Source organism: Amphiprion ocellaris, chromosome 7 (genome assembly GCF_022539595.1).
Source record: "Amphiprion ocellaris isolate individual 3 ecotype Okinawa chromosome 7, ASM2253959v1, whole genome shotgun sequence".
NCBI classification, from domain to species: Eukaryota; Metazoa; Chordata; class Actinopteri; family Pomacentridae; genus Amphiprion; species Amphiprion ocellaris.
The window spans coordinates 32,073,572-32,091,888 of record NC_072772.1 but is presented as its reverse complement, the minus strand read 5'-3'; the positions used below and the strand labels follow the sequence as shown (position 1 = coordinate 32,091,888).

The 18,317-nt window shown below is 38.2% G+C and overlaps 1 protein-coding gene across 1 annotated transcript in view; it reads right to left on the bottom strand.

Moving 5' to 3' along the window:
* Nucleotides 1-4,134: 4,134 nt before the first annotated feature.
* The window catches only part of tyw1 (tRNA-yW synthesizing protein 1 homolog (S. cerevisiae)), a 62,987-nt gene continuing 48,804 nt past the window's right edge, over nt 4,135-18,317 (bottom strand). The window contains exons 15-16 of the mRNA XM_035957159.2: nt 15,511-15,678; nt 4,135-6,987 (exon numbers count right to left, since the gene is read on the bottom strand). Coding sequence (XP_035813052.1) covers nt 6,766-6,987; nt 15,511-15,678 — 390 coding nt within the window. The 3' untranslated portion in view covers nt 4,135-6,765. The remainder of the gene's footprint in view (nt 6,988-15,510; nt 15,679-18,317) is intronic.

Here is an 18,317-nt window from a genome sequence, read left to right as displayed (position 1 = left end):
GTCTGCAATGCCTGTATTACAAATTGGGGTTTAAATTTTGTTTATTAAGGTTATTTGACATAGATATATTTTTTTAAATAATGACCATCTGTAGGGTTCACAAACATTCAAGCTGCACTGTCTGTCTCTCTATAACACTATTATCACATCAAACTTGATTAAGTTCGGACAGCAGGTTTTCTAAGGAGATAGAGTAGCATAACATCATTACAATACAATCCCTCTGAGACTTTGCAAACAACACAGCTGAAGAGACCTTTGCTGACAGGGAATCTATTAAAGGCTTTTCATACCACAGCCCAGGAGCAGTAATCTAGCAGGGATGCTGTGCTACAGATGGACTCAGACAGAACTAAGTGAGGAATGGAGGTTTGCTGGGAGCCCAGAGCTCTCAGGACAGCTGGACACTCATACAGGTTACGGCCGTACCACGGTTATAAACATGCACATGCTGGACATGAACACAGAAGCTGAGGAGAAGAAGGGGGTTTGAGTAACGGTTTAAACTGGTGGTGCAAAAAAAAAAAAAAAAAAAACAGTCTGAGAGCTTCACCAGTGAGGCAAACAGACATTTTTTTCTCTCCCTATCTGAGAACCTTGAAATCACACAGATAACAGTTCAGTAACACATTTAAAAGCCATCTGCAGGAACCATTATCACTTTCACATACCCTTGAGTTTTGAGCACATTAGAATGAGGAGCGCGTGCAGACACACGCTTGAAGACTCCACCTTTATAAATATACGGATTATCTGCGTGCCGTAGCACTGAAGGGAAGCTGAAAGGGAGAATGACACATGGACTTGAACACAAACTGTTTATAGCCTCTGAGCTTGTACACAACACCGACAGCCTGAAACGGATGACAAAAGCCTCTGGGACAAAAGCAGGGAAAAATTCCATAACTACAGCCATTTTTCAAGTGTTCTGTAGGGACAGTGACCGTCTCTGAACTTGGTGATGTTCTAACGACAAATAAACAAATTGACCCTTGCTCTTTTGCTCTTATTCTGTAGGATTCCCCAGAGGCATATTGGAATCCAAACCTAGCTGAAAAATAACTCAAAACAAAGAGAATCCATTGTCTACACGCCAAAAATTATCTTCTTTGTATCCTTTGGGATCCTTGCTTTCAAATGGCACTTTACATCTGCACCGAACTTAGTGAAGGAACTGGTATAAAGAATTTTGGATGAACTGAAGCCGTTTGAGTCTCCATCTGTTACTGTTTGGGCCCAGCCAAGTGTGTGTGTGTGTGTTTTAGCTTCGCATATGTTTCGGCTAAATGCTTATTAAGTGGGTTTAGGTCTTCAGGATCCAGTGGGCTTTTGAAATTGGAAAAAAAAAACAGCCTTCAGAGATGTGTGATACATACTTGAATAAACAGAATTACTAAAAGTTATGTAGGCAACAAAACCAGACATAATCCTCTTTCTGTTCCTTTGTCAGCCCAAAGCATGCACACTCTCCCTGTTAAAAACAATGACTGTAATGTTTTCTATTTCAGCTGGTCTCAATTATTAATCATTTGTCTCTCTGGTGTTAAGAGAGGATTGCTAGTGGATGATAAAAAACACATTTCTCATTCAAAAATTATCACTGCACGCATTCACATGATGAAAAATTCATCTCACGGCGAGATCTGCTGTCTGCTCCTAGAAAAATATTTGGAAGATAAAGCTGTAGCCGGTAACAGTGTAGTGTGCTGTACTTCACAGTAAAGAGAATAGTGTCAAGCGAAGAACGTGTGATGCCATGATCTAATGTTCAGCCATTTCACTTGTCTTTCTCCTTTTCCCCTCTGTGTCTTACTTTATTTTTCTGACCCTGAGAAAAGTTTTATTCTTTAGCTGGATTTTCATTGTTTTGTGCAGCACAATGGCCTTTCAAATGGGCCTTTCAGAACCAATTCTTCAACTCTAGACTTTCAAGTGCAGCTGGAAAAACAAATGTGCTGCACAGCAATAGAAAAACATCTCATGGAGACTGTTCTAACTTCGATGGGTATAGAGCCGAAAGCAGCACTGAAATCATTATATTTCATCATTTAGCTGAAGGACACAGTGACTTTGAGAGTGCAAGTCATGAAACAATGACTATTTTCAATCCTACACAGTTGTTTTCATGATTCCACCATGGACAGATTTCAAAATGAAGGTCATTAAGCTCTCTATACCATTAGCACTTTCCCCTAATTACATGAAAGACAACAGCAAGCAATGACCCATGCTACATTTGCAAAATGTGCTACATATCTCAATAATAGATGTTTGGCAGACACAAACACGTAGCTTTGCAGGTTTTAAATTAGAAGACTAAACAAATTAGGCAGGAAATATACATCAACCCAGTCACACGGTGCGACGGGAAGAAACACATGCTTTCAATTTTCTAATTTCCACCCCATTACTTGAGGGGATCAAAAATATTCTGTCTAAATGCAGTGCAGTCCAATAAACCACCACCACACAGATTGACTGTAGTAATAGAAAAAGCACGATCACTGCCTTATTAACAGAAGCAAAGCTCAAAACATAGAAGCTCCGTAAAAGTAGAATTATTGGCAGAGAAGTTACATTTATACATACAGTATCTATATAAACATATGAGAGTGACTGTCCTCGGCAACCTCTCACCTAATGTTCCCTGGAGCACTAGAGGTCATTACCCATCACACCCCTGGGCTTTCTCGCCACCTTCAGGCGAACCTTCTCTCCTGAGATGTGAGATTTGCTGCTGTCATTTATGTCTGGGATGGGTACAGTGACAGCAGCACAGCTGGAAATACCTGTGCGTAAACCAGCAGGGTCAACTGAAAGTGACATCTTTTTAATCTATTTCTATTCAAGGACGGTGTGCATGTTTGTTTTTGTTGTCACAGCAGTTGCAGGATGAGTGTTTTACTTGACACATAATAAAAAAAAAAACCAGAGCCCTTGCTGTTTTGTATTTATAGTTTCACTGACAACCTCAAGCATCTATGGTTCACCCGCTGAGAGGCAGATTCCATCTCGCGCTTTGCATAATGCAAATTTAAGACAACACAGCGAGGGACAGTATGCATCTATCAGCATAGACACACGCTTTACAGGTTGCTGGTTCTGTTCAATAGCTGTTGCGAAATTTATTAAAGGTGATGACGTGTGGCCTCATTTTATAAGAAAAACATTTCCTTCTTGTTGCATAACGGGTGTTAATTCTTTTTGGGTTTTGACTCTTTGGCATCCCTGTTTACTTTGTAGAGAACACCAACAGGAGAGTGAAATGTTATTAGGCTAAAAATAAACATCTTTATTATGAAACAGGGACTGAAAGGTTTTGTTAGCTGTGAAATCTAAAATAATTTCTATTATGTACTGCATATAACTCTTACCTGAAGGAGGGAAACCAGATGTCCTTCTTTTCTCGTTTGTTTAATAACTGTTGATAACACTGTCAGAGTGGAAAATTAAGGATGGTCCGAGTCTGACCTCTTATTATTAAATTAAATTAATTAAAAAACATATAACCAATACCTATGTATGTATGTGCTGTCTACATTTGTGGTACAAAAACTTGGGAGTAGATCAAAACTTCAAGTGCAGATTTGCAGATTTCCAGGAGAGAGAAATTATCAAACGGACTAAAAAGCATCTGTTCATTTCAGGAATGACAACTGAACTGAAGATGTGTTATTGTTGTAAATGTATTAAAGAAAATGTAAACGTTCTTTACAGTGTGCCAAAAATAATCAATTTTGTTTCAAAATAATTTCCTCCATAAGTACTGCTATCAACTTGTAGTTTTATATTCCTGTTATATAAACTACATGAGTAATAACAAAATTCTATCTTTAAATTTGAAAAAATGAGTCACAGGAGTTATTGTCGTCTTGAGTTACCTTTGAACTTCACCTCTGCCTCCATTCTTGTTCAATTAGCGCTCCTGTGTTGGCTTCTAAGTGCAGCCTGGAAAGCTTTCACCACAATTACTGTAGTCTGAAAATGTCAACTTTCCACTTTGTTCCCTGTGAAAAGTTTTCAAAAAAGAAAGCGAAAAGGAAAAATTACAATACATCTGTCAGAAGCACAGGATGACATGCAGTATGTGCCTTAATGTTAGCTTTGTATGAAATTCACAAATGACAATCTGAATTATTCCAAATACATTTATTATAGTGATATATCCACACACTTACAGTTTCTCCCAAAAAGGGAGGCAGTGGGACATCAGAGACGTTGGAAAACAAATCAAAATCAACATTTACATCTAGATTTGCACTGATAAAAATTTTTTTAAAATTACAGTGGACTTGATTTTTACATCTGGACTCACAAAGATATTAGTAAAAGGTACTGGACTTCTCTGGCATCTTGGGCTATATACCTTTCATCCATACTCAGACCTTCTCCTGTAGACCAGACAGAATATTACAAATGTGCTCGCTATTCAAAGTGGTAATCTCAAGGACTTTAATGTCTGTTCAGTAACTATTTGTCCCCAACAGCGTTTCAGCCTTTAGGTCCACTGATGAAATTACATGAACATCACGAGTGGCCCATCTGTGGTGACATTCCAGCAGCTTGTGACGCATTTCTTCATTTTAGAGGACAGTAATCCTTTTTCACCTTCAAGTGTACTGACCTCAAATTGTTATGGAGGGGCAGCTCAGTTGTCACCTGACTGGCGACATCATGCAGGTGAGACTGGGTGCATTCCACATGGCATACTTTTTCTTTTACTCAAATTATGAAGTGCAACTACCCTCCCAAAGTCTGCAGTGATTCATGCAGCAAGTGTACAATTGGGACGTACTACTTCGCCATAACGTTGCGCCTTTAAACTCTGATGGTCACAGTCTGTAGTGTGAAATGAGTTTTCCTCTGGCTGCACAAGTCGGCGGCTCAAGCTTGTTTATAATTGTGTCAGACACCTCGATGTGTGTGACGAAACTGTGCAGATGAGCGCGAGTCAGAATGGCCAGAAAACAATGCTGCCTTGCACACTGCAAAATCTGACCAGCTGTAGTTCGATATCTCATTTTTTTTTGTTTTTTTGATTATTACATTTGACGTACTATGTATTGGAGCATACTAAATTTTTTTCTGCCGTGCTATATAGAATGTTAGCATAGATACTAGACCTCGCCAACTCCTTGGTTCTCTTGGAAATGTGGATCAAGAGAACACCTGCAATTACCATTTATCTCCACAGATGAAGCAAAAGAGAGTAAAATAGATATATCTGAGACTGCCACTTTAACTAAACAAGAAAAGCACTCAGGGAACGCAGTACTCCGCCACGCCTGCTCAGGTGTTGTACAATTTCCGACGGACAAGTCGCAATCAGTCCACAGCAGTCGATTTGCAGTAGGATCGCAATCATGTCATCGTCAGCAGGCAGCTGGCATAGTGTTCGTTTGTTGTCATAGTTACAGTGACACCGTGCCGAAATCTTTAACAAACTCATGGATCCAGACTATAAGCTGCATCACTGCCAAAATCTAATCACTTGGTCCTTGTGTCATTTCTGACCTTCCCTGAAAATTTCATCCAAATCCTTTACTCCGTTTTTGAGTAATGTTGCTAACAGACGGAAGGACAGATTAACACACAAACGTACGCCGATTATCACGTGATTCTGCTGCTTTCCTTGGTGGAGTAATAAATGAGATGTCTTGACATAATGATACAAGACGTGGCATTGTCTGAAAATGTGGAGGTTTGTGTTTTTAATTTTTATTTATTCTTTCTTCAACGGCGATACAAAATAGTGATACAACTCTCTTTGTCTTAGTGCCTTCACCCACTTTATTGTATTACGGATTAGTCATCTGTCCCTACTTTAGCTCAAATTGTCAGACCCAAAATGCTGACATGCTTTCAAAGCTAAGGTATTTAAAAAGGAAGATGTCCATTTCCACAGGCTGATTTTTTTACTACTTCACAGCAAACCAGTCAGAAGCTGCATATTTTCTACCATTCAGGCTTGGAGCAGAAGTGAAACCAGGCAGAGTTGACACTGCTGAGAATGAGCGACAACACAACCTTTGAACTGAAAATGTGCAGTAAGAGAGCATTAAGAAGCCTGTGCTGTAAAGAGACTGTCCCAGTGGAGTCGTAGCCTTGATGATCTCCTCTCACTGTTCCAGCCCTTCACTGCCAAGCAAATACCACCGCAGTCCTAATGAGTGGGAGGAGGAGCAAAGGTGCCTGGGAAAGATGTGTAGCTCCAGCAGAGAGCATAAGGAGAAATAAAGGTGCTATTCCTTACATGTTAATCACATCCTGTGCTGTGCAGTTGCACTGATAGAATCGAAATTATAAAAGAAGAAACTAGAAATAAGGCAGGTGATGAAACCACCGCCATGGGTCAACTTTAACAATGTAAAATCTTCCCAAATGCTGCCAGATGATTACAAAGATCAAAGTCATTAATATTTATAATAATCACCGGTTCAAGAAGTGGAACGTATCAAAACTCAAAGCAAAAGAATCATTTGAACTCATGCAAGGGGGAATGTCTTGGAAATAAGTGTGACGGAATATATCTTGGCAATTTTGGCTAAACTTGGGTGTGAGGCCAATAAAATAAAAATCATAAGGAAATTAAAGAAGGGTGGAAGAGCTTAGTGCACATAAGAACAAGCAACTGTGGACGCTAAAAAAATTAACTCTGAAACTCAAAGAAGACGGAAATAAGACACCAAACCCTAATTATTTTACTTAGAGATCAGTACTCACTCTATTCATCCTACCTCTAGCTGTCTTTCTCTCTTTCACCTGTCAGCATCCTGAGATGTCTTTGGTTTTGTTGCGCCGTTGGAAGCGAGTGTCAGTCGGGTCAAAACCTTGTTCCTGAGCTCCGAACAAAGCCCAACTAGGAGTTTTGGCTACATAGTCCAGGGCTGAGAAGCTCTGCTGTCCCCCACTCTCCTCGTGAGCTTTGGCCAGCTCTTGAAAACGTTCGTAGTCGATCCATGTCCACCACTCACCGTCCACCTTGAACTGCGAGCGCACACAAAGAAAGGACAAAGAAACAAGGTGCTACATGAGCAAGCAGCAGTAATCCAGGAGGTGTTTAGAGATCAATATAGTGTGTGGAAACTTGTAGGCTTCTAAAAGTCTTTTATTGACTTTTTTTTGCAGTTGTACCTGGAAATCGCTAAAGATTAATTTATCAATCACAACAGAGAAATCATGAAAAATCTTAAAATCATGGAAAACAATAACAAATCTAAGTTAAGATGCCAGTAATGTAACACAAATTAACAAAACTTCAACATACAACGCCTGGGTCTCTTCTCAAATTGGCCTTAAAACTACTAAGGAATGTTTCAGTGCATATTTTATTATTTCTTACAGTTGGACTTGCTACCATGACTCACATGTATCGTCTTCGATGTTAGTTTGATAGAAAATAATCCAAAAAAAAATAAAAATTGTGTCTGTGAAGTCCAAGTCTGCCTTATTTCATGTATGAATCTCCTGTGGCATGATGGGAAAATTACATCTCTGAAAATGAAACTTAGATAATTTCAGATGTCAAACCTCTAAAGGACCAGCACATACTTAATTCATACAACACATTTCACACAAGTGGATGCAAAGCAATACACGCTGACACAGAAAGCAAACTAGATGGGCAATCACTGAGGGAATTAACACATGGACAGAAATGTGTTAATGGAGAATTTACAGATGTAATCAAAAGACCAACAGTAATTATAATGTTTCTTCCTCCACATCTGCCACTTGCTGTTAGTTTAGCCCCTCTATAAATGGCTGTGGATTCACCAAATCCATCGCCTCCTTTCTCCTTCAATCGCCCCCTTTATCAGTCACTGCTTCTTACTTCTTCAACCAGTTGGCGATCAATCTTACTAAAGAGAAAAAGAGGGAGACAAACGTACAGGAGGAGCTGGAGGAATGTGTTCGCTGTGAGCAGCACACCACCGACTTCAGGCTGAGAGAGAACAGAGCCCGACAGGGAGGGAAAAGCCTCCAACATCAGTCTGCTTCTCTAAGCCTGCTTGTTTTCCCAAACCGGCACTGAGGGTGAGGAGCATGACCTCTACTTTCCCAGCATGCAACAGTGCTCTCCAGTTGATACGATACAGTGTTTCCCTTGTTTACAGCAAAGGTGGAAAAGACCAAGAGAAAAAAAACAGAGAGCCAGCAAAGCTGCAAGCCTGTGTTACATAAAATCTTTCCTCTGAAGTTTAGTGCTGTTTATGGCAAAGTGTACAGCAAAGTTTGATCTTTAAAATGGTCCTGAAGGGCTTTAACTCAGTCGTGGGTATTGCTTGAACTTTTTTTGATAAGCTATAACTGCATGTAAAAAGCCACTAAGTTGTCACCGAGGGACGACTGTTGTGCTTTTAGCTCTCAGCATTTAGCATCTAAAAGCTCTTTCAGGTTCACGGCCACTTTGACCAGACTTCCCCATGGGTACAAAGGGGTTTATGCTTTTTAAGAATTCTCAGACTTAAACCAAACTGCTTCTACAACTATAATTCAGAGGATTACAACACTGAGTTTCTCAGAGAAAACAGCAGCTAAAATGATACATAAAGCAGTCATGATGGACTAACACTTATTTGCCCAGTTAAAGACTTCCCTGATGGAGATGAGGCCTCTCCGAGGGAGCAACAACATTAAGTGTTTGAGCCTGTAGATACCTTGTGCCTGCCTCAGCCATTAGAAAAAAGCTGCCTGCTGCATTGCTAATGAGGCCTGAGAACAGAGGGAAAAAAATTTAAATGAAAGTAGCGTCTATTGGGAGTTAATGTTTCTGGTAATGAGAAAGGATGATATTTGTTCAGCCAACATCTCGGCAAACAGTTTGAGTCTCTGAGCAACAAAGCAAAGTAGCGCTGTCTGGTAAGAGAACAAGGCGGCCTGTTGGTTTAACTAACAGCGTCTTTGCTCAGGATCACTGAAAATGCTTATGACAGCTTCCTCAATGAGTACGAAAGACGGTGGCTTCATGTATGAACACAAGCCACTGAGCTGAGATTCACACATGCAATCACGGAGAACAAATGGAAGACCAGTGGATCTTATCTGTTTTTAAATTAAACTGAAATTAAATTGCATGCTTCAGCCACTACGGCATGGAGATATGCCCTAGAAATGAGATGTCTGAAGGGAAAATAACCTTTTTCCATGTTATACAGACACTTTGCCCAGTGTGAAAAACCTTTCATGAATGCAATCAAGTTGTAATTTCAGAGTACATCCTGCATGATAAACAGAACTATAAAGAAACTACAGAACTGCTAGCAAGAATTTGCAAAACCAGCACAGTCAGTTGTCACATCTAATTTAAATCAAAAATCAACACTGACATAATTGAAAAAACTCATTTAGAAGAAGCGTTACACTGTGTAGCATCTGGTTTCACTTGTCAACAAACCACTATAAATATTGTATGAAAATTGACAGAACAGTAATTTAGACTTCATTTCCATATCCGGTGTAACTGTAAGTCGAGCAGTGGCAATCATCTTAGAATAATTCACATTTATGCACTCTCAGTTGTCAGTTTAACATATACACTGATCCAGGAGGGGCTCAAGACATAATGTATCTTCAAATATATTTTTATTCCTTGCAGTAATAATGAATATTAATACATTTGATGTGTAAGTGAACTCCTCTGTCAGGAAAATCTGGGAAGGTTTCTGCCTTAACGTCTTTTTTCATTGCTGCATCTTCTTAGAGAAATGGGACTGACATGGATGGGAGAAGACTGAGAATAAGAGGAAAAACAGATGGGCGAAGGGAAGGAAAGAAGAAAGAATAGAGAAGAAAGAGGAAAATGGCTGATGAAGACAGTAGAATGAGGGATGCGAGAAGCAGAGATCCAAAGAAAATGAGAAATGCCTACGAATGGGAAGATCCCGCATTTTGAAAGGGAACTAATGATGATGATGTGTCAGCACAGAGAGGATGTATTGCTACTTGCTAAAGAGAAACAGACTGATGCACACAGACCACAATCACAAAATGAGACTGATGTGCTCTCCTGTGATGCATTTAAACTCTGCTGTTATGTAAGTTAACATTAAAACCTGAAAAAATTCATATTCTGGATGCTCTTCCTGCTGAGACTGTGCTGCCTGCATGGAGATATTTGGGACACTGAAGACACTTAGCAGCGTAACATTCGGTTCTCCGTTCACAGGAGGAACCTAAAAATGCCTTCAGTTCCCAAAGTCTGCTGGATTATTGATGACCAAAAACCCAAGAACCGCAGTGTGATGACACACGCACACACTGGTAAATATTTACATAAAAAGGCACGACGAGGCATTCATGCTGAATGTTCCCATTTTTAGCTAAACTTAAATATTCATTTTATTCTAATTTCTCCTCTCTATGTAGGTGCGTCTTGCTCAAGCTACATGTTGGTATCAGTGCTTAAACTCTAAATACGATACCTAAACTCACATATAAAGGGCTCAAAATTATGTTAACAGTGGATTCAAGGATCTATGGTTCTTTATTGTCATACCAGCACACATATACACATGAGATGGCACAAAATTAGTACTCTGGTCTTGGTTGTAAGCAACAGAAATAAAGAAAAAGAAGGGAATTTAACAAAATGCTATAAAAACAATAAACACGAGTGTGTACCAGTGGTAAACAGATAAATAGGCACATGAAACTGTATATAGCATGAAATGAAAGCTAAAGTCAGTCTCTAATTATGTCTCATTGCCGTGTTTTAATCTCAAATTCAAATTCCTACAGTAGCAAAAGCATGAATTTTACTCTGTATATATACCTCAACCAAGCAATGATGTCCAACTGTACATTTACAGGAAGCATTGTAATATTTCTTCTATTTTTAAGGTAATATCAGGTTCTAACTACAGATAAAAATGCACTCCTGAATTCACATGCAAAATGAATAACACAAATGACAGGCTTTACACTTTGTTGTCACTTTAGCTTCTCCTTATATATTATAGCTTCAGGGATTTGGGGGATTTTCTTTCTCACTGTGCATCTTTTAATTCACAATCCTCAGCAACCAGGTATTCATCTTTAACTTGAATCAACTTTAGGCTTTGTTTGCATGTGAATCAGAGCTATACATATTAGCAGTCATGAGTGTAACATTTTTAAATATTAAATGGTTCAGCGTGCAAATTTTCTTTGAGTTTATGCATACATCTCCCCCATGGTATAATTTACTGTCTTATCAACTTTAAACTTCACTAATTATGTTTCTTCTTAGTATAATAACCTTGATGCACTTTCTCCCTGGCAGTTTATAAAGTAGTCTCTGCACACTCAGCACAAACAGATATACAAACATGCATTCATACCTTGACAGCTTGTGTGTGTGTTTTTATGCATACAAATAAACAGAAGTACACCCGATGGACATAAAGCATAATTGGAGGTGCAGTGTATGTATTTAAAAATGAAGCCCTTCTCCTGTTTTTCTTTTGTTATTAAAAAAAGAAGCCTTTAGAGGTGCTTAAAAAACTTCAAAAGAAGCAGAAAGTGCAAAACGCTGTTCATTTTTCTCATGGTGGCTCAGCAGCAGATACTATTTAACAGGCTTCAGAGCATCAAGCACTAATATTGCAATCTGCATGACTGAGTGGAGGAAGTGGAAAGCGATGGAGAGACTGTGTGTGTGAGTGTATATTAAGAAATACTGACAGTTGTAGGCGAGGAGGTGCAAATGAATTTCAGGTGTCCAAAGCAGTAGGACATATTGGCACTGTTCTATTTACATTGGTGCGAGACAAGACAAAAAAAAGAAAGAAAAGGAGATGGAGCAGGAAGGAAGAGGGAAATGAGGGAATGAACGAGGGAAGGTGGAAATCAGTTTAGTGAAATATTGATCATGTGTCTGTGCTGGCGTGTGACAAATGGAGAGGAATTAAGTGAACAACTGGCTTTTAAAGCCTTTTTGTCTCAGCTGAGTGTCTAAAATTGCATTTGTATGTGTGATCACCAAAACGGTAATAATAGATATTACACATTCACACTGTGCATGGACTTGCATGCCAGTGTATCTCTATAAAACAAGAGTTAGACTACCACTAAGCTAGTACAGCCTGAAGCTGCAATAAATGCTATGCTGACATGCGAACGAGTGATGTTCTTAATGACTATGAAATTGAATTTTACGGTTAAACTAGTCAATGACACAAAACTCAGTAAACAGTCAAAACTGAACTCAATTTAAATTGATAAGGATAAATATTATCTGAAAAACACATTGTGTGATTTTATAAACCATGTGAAACTGTTGATCACATTCTTCTACTAGAAAAGCACTCCAAGAGTGCAGTATTGCCCCAAATGGCATTGTCAGAAAAGCAGCATTTGTTTATTAGTTATTGATGATCAGAAATCACGGCACTATAGAATGTGGTCATTTAATACAGATGTACCCACAAACAAAATGACGCTGCGCTGAGCACAGGCGTGTGTTATGCATGTGTACGTTATGTACGGATACTGAATCACGTGATCTAAACATATAGCGGGTCTAGGTCCCATTTTCCACTTTGCTGGTCTACATCAACTGGGTATTAGAGTGGGGTGAGGGGAGCTGCAGTTAACTGGTGACATACATCAATAAAATATTATTTAGTTTAACTGACTAGTATTTGTGGTGTCAGTTTTAGTTGACTAATCCCACACATCTCTAAAACTAACTTGTTCACAGTAACAAGATTAACATACTGTTGTTAAGCAACTATGTTGTTTACAATCTGAGATAAGCATATTACTGCCCATATAAATGCTAACAGGCAAAAAACAAAACAAAAAACACCAAGAACAAGTGAGGGTGACTGTAATATAATTTGTTTTGCAGTTATATATTCATGACAGATACGAAATTTTGACCAAGTGATGGTACATAATAAAAGTAGAGTGAAGCTGAAAGTTATCACAATTTATCCTGAAGGACATTTATGCAACAAACTTCTGGGCAACTTGTCTTGACATTTCAGTTGAAAACCCCAAGTCTAAATCTAAAGGTGGCAGAAGAGGAAAATCAGGGGATTAGCAAAGCTTTCAGGATTCAATGTCTGAACAACATGACAATCCATCTGATAGTTGTTAAGATATTTCCATCTGGACCAAAGTGGTAAATGGAAAAACCAACCCTGCCTCCACTGATTTAGATTTTATGTCAATCAACAAAACAGTGGTAGAATTATTTTAGTCTGGACGGAAATGGTGCATCAACAAAATAACCAACAGACAGGCCGACATTACCATCCTCTGAGTCCTGGCATGGCTAGAAAGGATTTTTAGAATGTTTTTGAGTACCTCATCACAAATATTTAGATACATTCAAATTAATTTAATCTTATTTATGTCATGCCAAATCAAGACTTTACAATATAGAATGAAACCCAATGAATTTGTTTGAAACACTCAATTACAGAATCAGATACGACTGGTTTCTGTAATTGTGGCTTCTTTTAGCTTTAAAAACTGCCCATTTTTGTTGCTAGGTCAGGTAACTTGTACCACATTGTACATAAAAACATGAAATACACATTTTAGAATGGAAAAAAACTTGAAAATTACATTTTTCTTCTCTTTTCTTTTCTCTCCCCAGGCATGAAGGGTCTAGTTGGGTTCTACAGACATTGATTTATGATGGAGGTAAATCAATCTGTAAACACTCCCAAGGGAATAAATTTCCAGTAAATAAAAACAAAGGAGAATGTGGTCTTTGGATACTCAAATAAACTGTGATAATACATTGAGCACAGCAGAGTTTATATGCGTTTGAGTGATAGGGAGGTGCGGATGTCTTGCCGGCTCTCTTCAATTTCTACTCTGTCAAAGAGAGCCACGGCGGCAATTAATCATCACTCATTAATTATTGACGGACAGTTGCCTTGGCAGAACTCACCACTGACTGATAACTTCATTGGGCGGTGAGCCTCTGCCAGAGTAAAACCACTATGATGGTTGCATATTTTGAAAAGAGGGTAGACATCAGACTAAATTAAATTAATGATAAAACAAGATTAATCAAAACACCAATTTAAAAAAATTAGAAATCTGCAGTGACTTCCTGAGCTGTATGGAAAGCTAATTTGATAGAGAATGGAAAAAAAACTAAGAGTACAAAATCAGAACAGATGCAAGAAATATCACTATGTACATAATAATCATTATTATGTGTAAAGGGATGCTGCTGCAGTATCCACCGTCTGGGTCAACAATAATGTTGATAGCTTAGAAATACAGTAAAATACAGCAGTAGCCAGTAAGTTGCACCTAATAAATATTCACCTAAATGTATTAAATCCAAAGAATACCTTTAGCATGCATGAGCAAATGAGAGCGTAAAATCTACACTAAATTATACACTGAAACTAGTTTAATGCTAAAACCATTTCTTGATTTAGTTGTGCAACTACTGATACACTTCAACAAGTAGAAGGTAAAGGGACCAGTTATGTTTTTGCTAAAATAGAAAGTATGAATTTATCTCCCTGTGATCAATAAACAATCTATATCTTGCTTCTGCATTAACGATCTTATCACATTTGAGACAGGATTGATTAAAAAAGCACATTTCCAAGAACGAAGCATTAGTATTGCAGCAGAGTTTGTCTCTGCATGTCATCAGAATCCTTGGAAGTAATTACTGCAAGTTTTTTTTTCAAGATTAATTACTTCAAAATGCTTAAGCCATTTAAATCAACACGAGGTCTGTAAACAAATGTTTTTATTACTGATAAATCTAATGATTCATGTGTTTTATTGTGATTTACCACTTGCCATTTATTTGTGCAGCATTTTGGTTTGACTGTTGTTGTTTTTAAATGTGCTGATAGTGGAAATTGTCCATCATTCAGTTTCCAAAATGACAATTTAAAATTACTGGTGTTGTCTGTGACAGTTCAAATATCAGGATTTGATTTATCAGCAGTTATGACTTCATATAACGAGAAAAAATTCACATTTTACAAGACAGAACCAACAAATTCTTTGCATTTGAGTCAAAAAATAACAGTTACTCAAAATTTTGCGTGACTAATCTGTTAAGTTAACTAATGCATATGATTTATGGAAATGTATCAGCACCAATTGAATTTGGTATTCACAATTAATCAGCCATCTGTATCTACAAAACATTGGGTTTTGCGTAGTTTAGAGTGGGCCTTTAATATCTACACAGGGGGCAGGTTTTCTTCCATAGAGGCTGCCATGTTGCATCAGCCAGAACAAACCAACCAAATGCTGCTTTTATTTTATAAAGCAACCAGCCTAAATTCTCCATACTGTTCCTTTAATGGTCCAACTGTACTTGCAATCTTAATTGTTTAAGCTAGCTAAGATGGCAGATTGACTCCTCAATCAACTCATGTTCATACAATGCCAAAAAATGTTTTATGAAGGTTCCATTTCTTTGTGGTGACTAAAACATGTGTTACAGTAGTTAAAGTTAGTTCTTTTAGGATAGACTACAGATGCAATATGTTGAGTATGATGGTGCATGACCCTTTGAAGACGAGTTCTTACCTTGGTGTGTGCAATGAGCAAACAGTTGGAGTGCTCATGCTCGCAGGCAATCTCATACTGAGGCAACATGTCAGCCAGCTGCTGGACGAAGGCGACCACTTCCTGGTGCCAGGGAACGTTAGCCATGGTCAGACTGCTGGCAGAGCTCTCCCCACAGTACGTCACACCCTGGACACACCGAAGCACACAATCACAAACCCAAGACAGAGGTTTACAATATACTGAGCCATGGAAAAGAGCAACCATGCAAGAAATAGGCAAAAAAAAGTCCCACTATAAACACAGGAAAAGAAAAAGTCTCCACATAAATGCCTGACCTGCTGGATTTGTGGCGGATATAACATTACTACAATTTTTGACATAATTAGTTTTGAACCCTTGGATGGGATTATTGCAAAACTGACAGATTTGTTCACAGGCAGGATATTTTACAAACAACCTGTTTTTTTTTGTAGGTTAATTTTTATTATCTGAAATTACGGTTGCAGCAAATTTAATAGTACATTTACGACACCAAACTTAATTGGGAATTAAACTTCGGATAGCTGCCAACTTTTAGTCCAGGTCGTGAGTATTTAAACTGTAACACACTTCGGTTCTCCAGGCCTGTGTGCTGCAGCACATTCATTCTGCAATAAAATATTGAAAGCAACATAAAAGTCTCAGCTTTAATTTCAGCAGGTTTATGTTAACATTGGAAGACTGGTGTAGGAGAATAGAACTTTTAAAAGCAATTGCACAAACTGCAAGAGTTTTCTTGCTTAGTTCGTGCAAAAAAGAGGCTTAAAGCTGATTGAGAGCTGAGAGTTGGCAGAGTTACCTGTAAATTTAATATAAAAAGAGGCGAGCATGAAAGCGAATTAGATGGTACTGAGGTTCCAAAAAGAAAATCCCTACATACAAAAGATTGTTGCTTTTTCACTATCACATTCCTTAAAAACCAGGTGCACACAGGAAAACAAAGAAACAGAAACAGAATATTGTAGACTGAGGAGCCACATGTTATAGATTAGCAAAAAAACATTTGCAAGTTGAAGAAAATCTTATTTAAGACTGCAAAAGAATTCAGCAATTCTATCCAGGATGAAGGTGTCTATGTATCAACTATCAAGAAAAAACTTTGTGACCCTAATCTCAGAAGATTTACCAAAAAACACAAACATCTTGTAAGCCTGAAAAACAGACAGTAACAAGTATAGCTTTTAAACAAAGCTGTGTGGACTAGTGATACAAAAATCATCCTTGATCAAAGAAAGTAAAGAGGAAAGTGTGGAGGAAAAAAGATAAGTTCATGACCCAAAGCGCAGTCTTCTGTTATGACTTGTACGCCTGCCAAGGGAACTGGCAAACTCACATCCATTTATGATTTCACTGCTGAACAAAGTTAGAGGATGAATGAAAGGGTACACCGGAGGATTTTGTGTTCACAGATTAAGACAAATGCATCCAAATTTACTGGACAACATTTCATCATTCAGTAGGACAATCAATAAAATAAAAGGGCAAAAGAGCTTTTCAAGGTGAAGAAGTGGAATATCCTTGATTGCAAGAGTTAATATTTTGATCCTAATTTGATTGAGCTGCTTTTCACTTAGTGAAGACTAGACTAAAGGCAGAAACTGCAGCTTCCAGATAAACTATCAAATATAGGGATTTTGTTTTCCTTCATGTGTTGTTGTGTGTTTAAAGATTGGTATTTCCCACATTGTTCTTTCATCATCAGTGTAAAGCCACACTCAAATAAATGCAAAATCGTAGTAGCCATCATTTTACTTTAAGTTGAATGTAAAGAATCACAAAGTGTAAAGGAAAAAAAGTGAAACTGTCCAAACTCTTGCAGTCTGCAGTTTATTTATCAGTATTAATAAACAGTAACTGTGACAATCATTCTAATATCTAGCATTCAAATGCATTAGCAATCAAATATGCTTTTCTGTATTCTGAAAAAGGATAAATGCACAATTCCCCACTTGGATCACACATCTGTTCCTTGGCTATGATTTAAGGTCATAAACTGTGTTGCTGACAGCATTTAAGTTCACTAAAATCATTCATTTCACTAAGTTTGGATATGGAATTTTAATGGAAAGTGAGACCAAGAAATCATCCAAGTGGCCTCTATCAAGTAGGCTGCAGATTTGAATTTTATACAAAATCAACCCACCAGAAGAAAACTGGATCTCTGTTTCCTTCCTTAAGCTGCATGAGGACAAATGATGAACACCTGGTCAATGACATTTCATTCAGTGAGCCTCAATGACTCATTTATCCACACCTTTGGCTTTCTCCATCTAGCTAACGTTACTAATTCTGATAATGTACGATTGATAAAGAGCCCTGATACACACTAACAACTGATGTTTATTAATAAACTTGGGCACTGGCATCTATTTTTCCCATTCGGTCTTTGAGAGAAATGGGAGTGAAAAAGCATCTGGCCCTGGTCGCAAAAATCAATCAAAACAGCAGGCTAAACGCTGAGTGTTTTCTGATCAATAGCGGCAAATCTGTGCTATGGTTACAAGTGATGAGGTGGGAGAGGAACTGAGAAGGGAACAACAGCCCCCCATGGCCGAGACAAACTATTGACGAGGTCAGCTGAAGGCAGAAATAAATGAGGGAGCTATGAGGCGAATACGACTTTGATGTCCTTTGAGTACGACCTGAGAGAATCTGCTTCAGTCTCTAAACTGAAGACCTGCATCAGCACTTACATTTATCATTAGTTGTGTTTTTATAGCTGCGAATTAACATAGACTCAAGAATATTTGGACTTAAGTTCCAGTTCTTAAGTAATCATTTGGGTC